Below are 12,134 nucleotides of genomic sequence, written 5' to 3'. Positions count from 1 at the left end.
TATTGTTTGTATGGATGATACCTACACAAATAACCCTTGTTCCATAATCATAAGAAGGCTCAGGAAATGAAATGCGCATATTGGAGATTCCTAGCCCTTAACACTCGTAAATACTCTCACAATGCCTTAAATACAGATCAGCACAAGCTGCTCTTATTGACATCTAATCATAATAAGATAGTCTTAGAAATTGTTAAAAAGAATACTGATAATCTTCCTCTGATTATTATCCTACCCCAATGAATGATTTTGGATAATCTACAGATGTTCAGAATCCAAATGAAATTACCTATCCATTTTTTTTTGTTTTTTTTACCTTTTAAGCATCTCTGGGATTTTCTATGAATGAAATACTTGCGACCCCTGGTTACAGTTGCCAGAAAAAAGGAATTGAGGGAAAATAAGATGGTAATGGAAAAAGATTCTTAAAACGGTAAGACAGGATTCCGCAGGAGGATAGTTCATAAGCCATTGAAGCCTTACTTAAATTTAGAACTTCCACTTGCGACAAATGTCTCAGCGTGCATTTGTTAGCTATATCCAGGGATTTCTTGTGGCAAAGGAAGTTTCCAAAATATACAAAACATTCCATTAAAAAGTACAGGAAAGAAGGGGGTACAAAATATTATGGACTTACAATTTTTTTGATTTAGCGTGCCCCCAAAACATAAGCGACAAAAAAAAGCTTGCCTATATCCATACTATAAAGGCTGGGGTAGTATTTGAATTACTTGTAATGGAAATACAAAACATATTTGGAAAGATGCGTTCGGGTCAGATCGGAGAAAAGAAATATTTTCGAGACTCCTCGCAACAGCTAACGCTTGAAGGTATTTTAGAGTAAACTAGTTTCAAATAGATCTACTTATGGCTTCAAAATACATTTTAGCGTTGAACAAAATGTTGCTTTGAAAAAAATGTTGTATCCGATCTCAATAGAACATCTGTAACAAGAATGAATGGTAATTGTTATTCTGTATGTTATCGCTCAATACTCATTCATCTCCAATATTTCATTCATTATTTTCATGGGAATTGGGTTGTTTTTGTGTCCACAGTGTGATTAAAACGTAATTGATATGCCAATTATGCCAAAATAGAACTCAGACAAGCATTTTAAATAGCATCCTGGCGGAATAAAACATTTTACTTGTGTTAAAACAGTTAATAACCGACCGACCTTGTGTGCGCGAACGTATGTTATTTTGGTTGGCAGATTGAAGAAAAAGTGGATTAAATTCTTATTTGATAGACTCATTTATCAGTCTAGTTTTGTGCAACCGTTGGTGTAAACTCTGAAAACAGTGTGTATAGATGGATTATTCTTGAGACTGAAGTTCGGCAGTATTATGTTTGCTTTTGCGTGTGGTAAATACCACCTGGAGAGTAGGCGAGCGTTGTCGTGCTCATCATGACTATGTTCCCTTCGTCTGGAACAGGTGCAGGGCCTCAACAAGCGACTGGTCAGGTCGCTCAAAATGGGAGCACAACACTGCCGAGATCTCACCATCATAGGACAGGTATTGTGAACAAAAGCGCAAGTGCACTTTTCGAAATTTGTATAATAAAACTAAGGAAAGAATGCCAATCTATAGGACAAACTTAGAAGCAGTCTGCTTAGCATTTAAAAGAAATGGTTAATTATCATTCATAATATTATGTATTCATAAACCATTGTTTGTATCTTTGGGTATCAGTGTTTTAACAACTATTGTAGATATATAAGGATGTAACTAATACATAAGAGTTACTATTATTTTTTCTTAATTGTTTCATGTTCATATATTAAAACAAATGAGCTTCAAGAAAATACATGTATCTTTTCTAGTAAAATTAAATGAGTCAGAGTTCTGACAATACATACTTCTAGTTGGTGCTAAATAATTATCCTTTAAACATGTGACACAGTGGGTATTGAACAAAAATTTTAAGACACATACCTATTTTTACTTATTAAGTTTTCTTTAAGCCGGTGTGTGTTTGTGAATCAATAATTATCAATACAATTGGTAGACAAACTTTAATGTGAACCATATTTCTATATTATGATTTTTAAACAGCAGAAACGTAAACATAATTACAATATCTGGCATAAATACCAATTGAGGCCTATATATACATAAAACTTAACACTCAGCACTTCCATAATTTATACAGACTACATGCTATTGCTAGAGCAGTGTGATACATTTGATTAGTAAAACAATTATTTTTATTGCATGAGAATCCATGTCTTCCCAGTTGCTAGTGGTAATTTTATATGAGAACACAATAATTACAATACAAAGGCATAATGTTATCTTTCTAATAATTTAATTCCAACCTTCTGATATTATAAATGCAAAAGTTGTCAAACTATCAAACATATTTGATAGTTAAGTTGTTTGTAAGCAATACAAAAACAGATGAATACAATTGGATAAAATTTGGCAGATAGAATACCTACTGGTTTGACATATTATCCCAGAAAACTATATAGTGAGAATTTTATCTTAGAAAGGTCTTTCAAGTTATCTAAGCCACAATTAAAAGTAAGTGAGAAAGAAGGTTAACCCTGACTTGAGACTGTAACTCTGACTTTGCGAATGAACAACACCTCAGTCCCCCCCGTGACCATGAGGCTGCAAAGTCTTCGAATCGTCAGGAGAAAAGTAAAGTATTAAAACCGCGATAAAATTCGTAAAATAGTATAATTGAAATAATTACTAGCGCGAATTAATAGCGCAATAGCCTAGTTGGGCGTGGAACAGACTGCCAAAACGAATGTCTGCAGGTTCAAATCCCCAAAGCACACACCTCAGACTTTTCTAAAAAATCATGTGTGTATTCTTTGTGAATTTAACGGTGAAGGAAAACCTGCACATCTGAGAAGTTCTCTATAGGAATTTTGAAGGTGTGTGAAGTCTACCAATCTGCACTAGGCCAGCATGGTGGACTAAGGCCTAATCCCTCTCAGTAATAGAGGAGGCCTGTGTTCAGCAGTGGGCAAGTATATTATTACAGGGCGGATATTATTATATATTAAATAATTACTACTCAGTTAGTAATGCTCACATATAATAGAAATTTTTATTGATTACTTTCAGTATTATCGCGAGTTATAATAAATACGATGAATTTAAATTAAATGTTATCCTAAAACAGATCCTGAAATGTGTGTCTCTCGATTGATGGTACTCGATTTCGCTGTAGCTAGGATATCCCATAAGGATTTGTTATGTTTATGTGAATGTTGGATCTCAGTTTTAAGACTTTGCAGCCTTTGAAACATCGGGAGAAAATTAAACATTAAAGCCGCGATAAAATCCGAAAAATAGTTTTATTTTAGGATAACCCAGTTTAACACTTCAACTGCAGCAAGTGGGTTACCTGATATTAACTGATCTCTGTTCTCCATTGCCTATTAATATACATAATTACGCAATAATTTACATCTAAGCAAATGAATTAGGAATAAAGACGGGAGTCATTCATGGGGTCTCCAAAAATCGCACCTTCCATACGAAACATACCAGCAAGTTGTTACTTCACTTATTCTTTCTGTGTTCCAGTGCAGTATTACAATTAATTGCTATGTAGTTGAATTGGCGCTTTCATGCTATTCTCTGATCCGCAAAATTGTTCCCTGTTGCTCTTGACAAGTAAAGTATATTCACTAAATTTTTTCCAGAAATGTTCATGAATATTTACATACTTTTGAGTTATTCCTTTTTCTTTTGTATTTATGTGCAAATTTACACTAACATTATAAGTTATAAGAGCGGAATTATTTTAATAATTCTTATACCTTCCTTGGCTACAGATTGTTGGATAAAATTTTCTATTTATAAAGGAAGTATTATCTAAAGGTAAATTTTACGTCTACAGGTCGGCCACCAACAGCTCCCAAATCTTACGACTATCTACTAAAAGTGCTCCTTGTTGGCGATTCTGACGTGGGCAAGCAAGAAATCTTGCAAGACTTGGAAGATGGTTCTGCTGATTCACCATTTTGTAGTGGCAGTGGTAAGATAGAAAATTTTCCAGATAAAAATATATATCATCACATCTTAAATCATCATCATCATTATTGATTTCTAACACCCAATATCGGTCATGACATTGAGCAGTAATTAGCTTAAGATTTTATGTACCTCACATTGAAATCAAGATATAAAACATCTATAAAATTTATTCCCAACTGGAACAATTCATGCTAAGTGTTTCTTATATAATTATGAAAATAACAACCTTTGCAATGTAAATATTATACAACAGTGATGTCATCATTTGGTATTATAATAGTCCAACAATTTCACTCTGTAAGTTAGAATAGACACTAGATATTGTCATTATTTTCATCTTTTTACGCAATTTCGTTTCTTAACAAGAATTATCAAATAATATAATTTTCAGCATACAAAACTACAACAATATTGTTAGACGGCAAAAGAGTGAAACTTCAGTTGTGGGACACATCTGGACAAGGCAGATTTTGCACCATCATACGGTCGTACTCGAGGGGGGCGCAAGGAATCCTACTTGTTTATGACATCACCAACAAATGGTCTTTCGACAGTATTGACAGGTGGCTCGAGGAAGTTGAAAAGGTAAATATAATCTCAGTATAGTCTGAGCTGTATGCTAACAGATAATTCAAATAATATAAGCAACGCTGATACTCAGCTTAAAAACTAAAATGTTTCAGCATGCTCCGGGCGTACCGAAAGTATTAGTCGGGAATCGTTTACACCTAGCTTTTAAACGACAAGTCCAAGAGCGTGATGCTGAATTGTACGCTGCAAAAAACCACATGGCGTTCTTTGAAGTCAGCCCCCTGTGCGACTTCAATATTAGGGAGAGTTTTTGTGAGCTGTCGCGCATGGCTCTGCACAGGAACGGCATGGAAAGACTGTGGCGAAGCAACAAAGGTCAGTTTTAAGTTTTCCATAATTTTACAAGTAGTTGTACTTACTCAATGATTGAATCCAAGATTTTATTGCCACTAGGTTTGGGGCACTTTTTTATACCAGTATGGACCACAGCAAAATGACTTAATTACAAATTGATGGTACATGCAATCGGGTCCAAATTGATCCATTCATGACATCATCATAATTCGTCAATCAACCCAATTATACCGGCTGGTCGAAAGTTGATATACAAAGATTGATCCTGAAACACGATTCCCGAATCGATTGCTATATGTATGGGTTAACGTATTGGTTGCAGTGCTGAGCCTGCAGGAGCTGTGCTGCCGCGCGATCGTGGCGCGCACGTCGGTGTACGGGCTGGAGCGGCTGCCGCTGCCGACGGCGCTGAAGTCGCACCTGAAGTCGTACGCGATCTCCGCCGCGCCCAGCCGCAGCCGCGCGCGCCCGCACAAGCACGCGCACCACGCGCGCCTCAACTGCACCGGCCGCAACTCCTGCGCCATCGCTTGAGCACTCGCACGCACCGCAAGGAACTACTCTCATTGGATGGCACCACGATGTCTCAAACACATGTCGGGATTAAATGAAAGGTCTGATCCAAAATATAAAAGATCCACGACATTATCAAATATGACTTAATACACTAAATATTCTGAAATTTAACTCTCATTGATTGCCAATACTACTTTAAACCATACGTCCCTCTGGTTTTGATGTATTTTTCATACTAGGAGTATAATATGGCTTAATGGTCCATAGGTGACGAAAAGTATTTGGATCGGAATTTGTAAATTGTAAAATAAATATAATATTGTAACATTATTTTTAAATTTATAACCTCGATAAATATTCTAGGATCTTTAATTGAATTGTTAATTATATTAACTTATTCAATACTAGTTCGAATATAGCACTCAGTTCATTAAATAAACCTACCTTATATCCTTCATAACTCATCTCAATTATAATTGCAACCAATTACATCAATAAGGTGTGTAGTTTCAGTATAAATAATTGTTTATAACTGCCAGTATAATATTATTATTCCGTGTATTGCAGACAGTAAAAGATAAAACGTTCCTCAGATGTTTATTAGCATTGTAAAAATTTATTTGAGCATAGAGCTTATTCATTTATTGCGTAACTGGCCGACTACTGAATTATCCTAACATACAATACAGGCTGTAACTGACAACGGATTTGTGACTAGCTATTAGAATAGAATAAGGTATTGTTACTTAACAGATATGTGAATTAAGTGTTATTTAATTATAATATTATGATTGTCAATATTTTGTGACGTTGCGACTGGCGTTCCATTTGTCTATGATTATTGTACGAAGTTTGACTGTGTACCTACTATCTACTAATAACATTATACCGTGCCTAGTGACATCGTTAGAAACCTGATTATACAACGGGAGTGCCATGAATGTACTTCTGGCGCGCGATAATAGAAATCCCTCTGCAAATATCAAACCAATTTTTACTTACCATTTAAGTGTAATTAATCGATTATTATAATTTATTATTAGCATGCTTTCATTATAAGAAATTTTAAACATATTATATTCTTTGCTTCACCTTTGCATACATTTAGAGTATTATTATTTTGCACCCTTAAATATGCATCGGTCTTGATAATGTGTAGCTTTCATATTGTACAAGTCACTTATTGTCCACTATTGTAAGGTGTTTAGTTGGTAAGTTCTTATAATGTGTAAATACTTTGGCTATATTTGTAATTATTCTATGAGCTAATTGCATACCAAAAGTTCAGTCTAAATTGTTGTCTTAAAGTATTGGCTATTTTCAGATATATATTATTTACAATAAGTTATTGTTTAGGGTATTAGTCAAAGTAGTCCGCACGTCTGATATATTGTATATTTTCTATATGGTTGTGTATGTTTTAGTATATGATGGAATATACGTAGTGTACGCTGCATTTAAATTTTCAGTTTGTTATAATCATCGCATTGACACAGTTTCAAAATCAAGCAATCAATGTGACATAAGTACTGAATCATGTCAATAGCACTAATTTGGTTCATTCCGTCCCTAGTAAATAACGAAACTGATGTTAATTGTTTATGGTAATCGTCACTACTCAAGTACTCACCATCCAGATTTACTTAATGTACGACTCACAATCTAATATCTTACTGACGTTTCATTATAATATTATCAATTTAACATAACATTGGTTTTGGTATGACCTTATACAAATATTTACCGTCAATATTAAATACATTTGTAAATATTGTGTTACTCCTTTTCATATTATATATTGTGATAAATTTTAGTTTACAGTTAGCGCATAATCCAAATACAACTAATGCCAGCTAAAAGTTTGGATTAGGTCGATACAGTCATAACTTTATTATAACGCATTACAGTAAGTTGTGAAATTAAACTAATTTATAATATTGCCGTATTTTTAATTCTTCCGTATCTCTCCATCCGTTCATGTGGAAATGACAACTGACAATGTAGTTGAGATAATCATGCGCGTTACGCACTGCTTGTGAAAATAAATCAATAGAAAATAACATGCGCGCCATATCGTGCCGCGCTTCAGTCCGACCTGTGTTCAAACAATGTTTGCAATTCATACTCGACGTATTTTAGCAGTATAGTGATTCAAATGTTTGATAGAACCAAGCAATGTAATTTATCACACAAAATGATGATTCGCCTAAATAATTTTTTGTACGTTTTTAATTTACGTCAAGGCACTATTCTTATTGCCGTCCATCAAATCGTAAGTACCCCTGTGATGCGCAATACTGTTGTCATTAAAATTTCAATTATTACTTATTGATAATACGTTCACAGGCACTATCGTCATTTATTTTGATAATATTACTGGTGGGAATTTCACATGTGGGAGAAATGCTTTCGATGTTACACAATGATATGGAAGACGATGCTGAGCGCCGAGGGTTCTACGAGGTGGCCTATGGGGAACAACTTACTTTCCACGAGGGAGAAGTGACGAGCACCAACAATCAACGTAGATTCGCTAAAGCCCAACATCTGGCTTCAGGTTTTGTTTCTTATTATTTATTTACACAGTGAATGGCCTTCAAATTGTTAATGAAATATTACCATGAATTAGAATATAAGATTATTAATTAGTGTGTGGTTAAATTAATATTTAGAGATGATATTTCAATCGTCACTTTTTATCGGACGAATTTTGGTAGGTTCACAGTTATCCTTAGTTTTATATTATGAGCTTCGGATATTTATATAATCTTATCAATTTTGGATATCACTAATCTGGAAAAATCGACCTGTGTGTATTTAAATATTGACTAATAACATTATTGAATATCAACGACGTTAATTGTGATCTTTATGACTCTGTATTAGAAGTTGTCGGAATGATTGTCATTTAATTTATCTTTCTATCAGAATAGAAACATTTTTTTTATATTTACCTGGTGGTAGCCAACGTAACTACTATCTGTTGGGGTTACGGAACCGAGGTTCTAGTTTGGGGTTTAGGTTAATTGGGTTCCCCCTTGGACCATTGGGTGGTATAATATATAAATATTACCTGCACTTGTCCAATTGCGCGTGCTTTAGTTGTAGTCAGCGGCCACTTACAACGGCTTATTGCCAATTATGAACCATCAATAACTTATTTACAATACATAACAACATCCGAAATTGCTCTAAACTTAAGAGTCTAAAGAGTGTCATCGACAAATGAGATTTACAGCAGTTTTGTTGGCTCGCCGATTTTGCTTGTTAAATCACCGTAATATCGTGATTTTGTGATTCGTTCGGCTCGCGGCTTTTCTCAATCTCTATCGCGAGCTTATGGCTCGGTCGTGGATCACACCCTTTAAGCAGGAACATTTATTTTCAGTGACGGTGATATTTCTATACACAAGCACGATCTTGACGTCCATATACCTGATGTGCTGCATCTCGCTGCTGCACGGCGCAGTGAAGTACAAGCGCGAGTACGTGCTACCATGGATCATGGCGGCGTGTGTGGGCGTCGTACTGCTCATCGTAGCGATCATAGTCGGCGACGGGTACCCTTGTGTGGTCAATCTCTTCGGAGGACACAATCTTTACCGTTAGTATTTGTAACTTGATTTGACCAGTTGGTGACCACCGTAGACAATGATATTGTCGACTCGAGCCCACGAGTTGCATTCTATTATCTTGGTTACCGTCGCAGGGCACAGCGTCTCTTGTGTGTTGACATTATTATATTTACTCCACTTTAGTTCCTATTGATTCTTATTAGGTCATTATGCTATACTAGGAAAACAGTCGTACATTTCAACCAGAAGATGACGACGCAGTTTGCTAAAAAATAAATTTAAAATAAAGTCCTTATCTTAATCATTAGGTACCTACTAAGTAACCAAATTGTATCTTAAATTGGGATATACTTTCAGACTTCGGTTGTGCGCTGTTCGTGCTGACGTTCATCTACGCGATCTGCGCGGTGAGCAGCTTCGCGCTGGAGACGGGCGCGCGCTGCGGCCGGCGCCGTTCGGGCGAGGAGCGCGGCGAGCGCCTGCTGCTGCTCGACCACGCCGCGCACTCCAGCCTGCTCTCCGCCGCGCAGCTCAACAAGCTCTCGCACGGCACGCGCACACAGTTCGTCTGAACACCGTTACTGATATGTGGTTCTCTATTTTGCCTTGAATATGTTGTACAATTACTTTTTATGTTTGAAAAGTTGAAAGCCTTAAATGCCTTATTGTAATTTATTGATCTCAATGTATTTCTTTTTATTTCGTTGTGTCATATGCACAATTATCCCTTTATTTTTTAAGTGTAGTTTTAAGCTAGGTGTAAATGCCTTATGAAAACCACTAACAAAAGTTGCTTCATATATTTTAATCTTGCTATAATCAAAAGAAGTTGCCTAATGAGAAATTATGTTTTTACGTCCATTTAGCATATTAGGCAATATTTGCTTAGTCACAAGTGCAAACTTAATTATTATGTGATATTTTTTATAATTTAATTAAACACAGGATTTTAAATATGTACAAAGTATTATTTTAAGAAAAAAAAATAAAGAAATTATGAATTCAGCTTTGAAATAATTCATGAAAATTGTTTTAATAATGTTACAAAGATATATTTTACTTGTGAATAGATAATAGCTAGAATATAGCATAAAATGATTCAAATGCTGATGCAGAAATAGTCTTTTATTTAAACATGCTTTTTCCTCATATGAAAGTAAATTGTTAACATTTCAAAATTCTATAAAAAGTCTATATAGACTGTCTAACAATGATATATTATTCATAAATTGACTAATTACTCACATAATTATAAAAGTTAATCTTAAAAACTAATATGTATTTACAAAGAATACTACACATGGCACAAATGTCTACAGCCAACCCAAAGTTGATAATGATCAAGATTGTAGTTATAGCTTATCACCCTGAAAAGTATACTGTTTAAAAATATAACTAAGTGACCAACTTTAGATTTGACATAAACACAGGTCACAAGTAATCAACCCCACCTACCATTCTCTAATGGCCTTTGAATCCCCTTAAAACCTCTAGCTAAAATAAATTTCTCAGAAGAATCAGTTCTGCTTGCATTTGGCTTCAATATTTTTATATTTTTGTAAAATCTGGCCAAATCCATTTCTAATATTGGAACTTCTTTGCCATCCCAAACTTTGAAGAGTAGGTTACCATCTATCTTGGTGACTAGGGCAGCAAATCTAAGAGCCATATAGCAGAGTCCTATGATTCGATCCTTATCTAGTTCTTTAACACCAGTGGCACTGGGTGCCATATCTGACATAACTATATCTACTTTTCTGCCATCTAATGTAGCAACAACTTTGTCATGAGCTTCAATTGTGGAAAAATCCATGTTATTCATTATAGTTGCCCCCTGAAAAAGATAACAAACACATTAAATCAAACTATAACAATAATATAAACTATATGTATAATAAATAATTCTAAGTAAAAATTCATAACATTGTGTCATACTAAAAGGACAATAGAATGAAATATTACTGCTACAAATAATTATTACAGATCATTTATTAATAATAAGAGCTATTAATAAATGATTTGTATTTTAAATGCAGATTCCAATAAAAAATTCCTTTTTTTTTCCTGTTATGCCAAGCCAATAAGTCTCAACAATAATTACACATTAAAGCAAATGGTATATTTTATAAATAGTCAAATGAATTTCTTATCAGCTTTATTGCCCCAGTGTTAGCAACTGATACTACTTTGTTAAATGTGAAGGATATAGCTATTTTATAAAATGAATAATGCTGCAATTACTATTATGCTTACCTCTATGGGGAAAATTTGTAACTTGTCAATAGACAATACTGTTCCTTTTGGTTTGGTGGGGTCAGCTCCGTCAGCATTTGTTTTCTGTACTGCAACTTGGGTCCATGAGCCTGGTGACGCCCCCAAGTCGATCACAGTTAATCCAGGTCTTAAAATGTTTGTCTTCTCATTCATTTCTAATAACTTAAACGCACTTCGACATCTACAAAAATAAGATTTTTTTCTTTATTTGATTTAGTTTGATACTATATAAAATAATACAAAAATACCCTAATACGGTGGCTTTTCAAAAAAATGCAGTTTAAAATATTTAGCAACTTTAAGTTTGAACTTTTAACTGTTGGCGAAACGTATAACGAATAGGATGGTTTGTTTGGAAAATCAACTTGCCATTTACCCAAGCAGGTATAATTATACAATAATTGTCAAGGCAAAAACCACACCTGTAATTGTATATCTTGGCTTTTTCTACGTATGGATCGGCTCTTTGACGACTTAACCATTGCTGAGAGCTTTTAAATCTTTTGAGACAGTTTACTACGAAACACATTTTTGTAAAATTTAACTCATTACTCACGACTGTGCGCGAGTATAGCATTGTCTTAATACTCATGTATTTCGTAAACAATGACAAACTTATTTATAAATAAATGACGATACACATTAGCACAACAAACAAAGAAAAGGGAAATAGTCGTAATTGTTCGTCAGTTTGACAGCAATCAGTTGTCACCAGGTTGTCACATTTGTCACTGTATTCAATTCAATTCAATTTTTAAATTGTGGCTCAATGTAATGAGTGTCAAAAGACGCATCTGATATTTATACATCCGGAATGGCGTTCTGAATTCCATTTTGGATTTAAGATCTGAAAACAAATGTGTAGCCCCGCCTAAGCGTG

General features: G+C 34.7%; 3 protein-coding genes across 3 annotated transcripts; 2 read left to right on the top strand and 1 right to left on the bottom strand.

Annotated features, from left to right (window-relative positions):
- Positions 1 to 992: 992 nt before the first annotated feature.
- Positions 993 to 7,342, top strand: LOC115443581 (ras-related protein Rab-40C). The gene is made up of 5 exons (XM_030169035.2): positions 993 to 1,520; positions 3,868 to 4,005; positions 4,396 to 4,589; positions 4,688 to 4,910; positions 5,212 to 7,342. Exons 1-5 carry the CDS (start codon positions 1,412 to 1,414, stop codon positions 5,421 to 5,423), a joined length of 876 nt encoding a protein of 291 aa, XP_030024895.1. The 5' UTR covers positions 993 to 1,411; the 3' UTR covers positions 5,424 to 7,342.
- Positions 7,343 to 7,499: 157 nt separating this feature from the next.
- On the top strand, positions 7,500 to 9,882 carry LOC115443583. The gene is made up of 4 exons (XM_030169038.2): positions 7,500 to 7,677; positions 7,752 to 7,962; positions 8,794 to 9,009; positions 9,338 to 9,882. The coding sequence occupies exons 1-4, from the start codon at positions 7,561 to 7,563 to the stop codon at positions 9,550 to 9,552; spliced, it is 759 nt and encodes a 252-aa protein (XP_030024898.1). The 5' UTR covers positions 7,500 to 7,560; the 3' UTR covers positions 9,553 to 9,882.
- A 202-nt stretch (positions 9,883 to 10,084) lies between these two features.
- Positions 10,085 to 11,988, bottom strand: LOC115443582 (rRNA methyltransferase 2, mitochondrial). The gene is made up of 3 exons (XM_030169037.2): positions 11,677 to 11,988; positions 11,234 to 11,435; positions 10,085 to 10,814 (listed from the first exon to the last, which is right to left on the bottom strand). The coding sequence occupies exons 1-3, from the start codon at positions 11,844 to 11,846 to the stop codon at positions 10,422 to 10,424; spliced, it is 765 nt and encodes a 254-aa protein (XP_030024897.1). The 5' UTR covers positions 11,847 to 11,988; the 3' UTR covers positions 10,085 to 10,421.
- Between the last annotated feature and the right edge of the window lie 146 nt (positions 11,989 to 12,134).

This window comes from Manduca sexta, chromosome 12 (assembly GCF_014839805.1).
Source record: "Manduca sexta isolate Smith_Timp_Sample1 chromosome 12, JHU_Msex_v1.0, whole genome shotgun sequence".
Taxonomy (NCBI): Eukaryota; Metazoa; Arthropoda; class Insecta; order Lepidoptera; family Sphingidae; genus Manduca; species Manduca sexta.
Note: the sequence above shows the minus strand (reverse complement) of the source record. Positions and strands in the feature narration are given on the sequence as shown.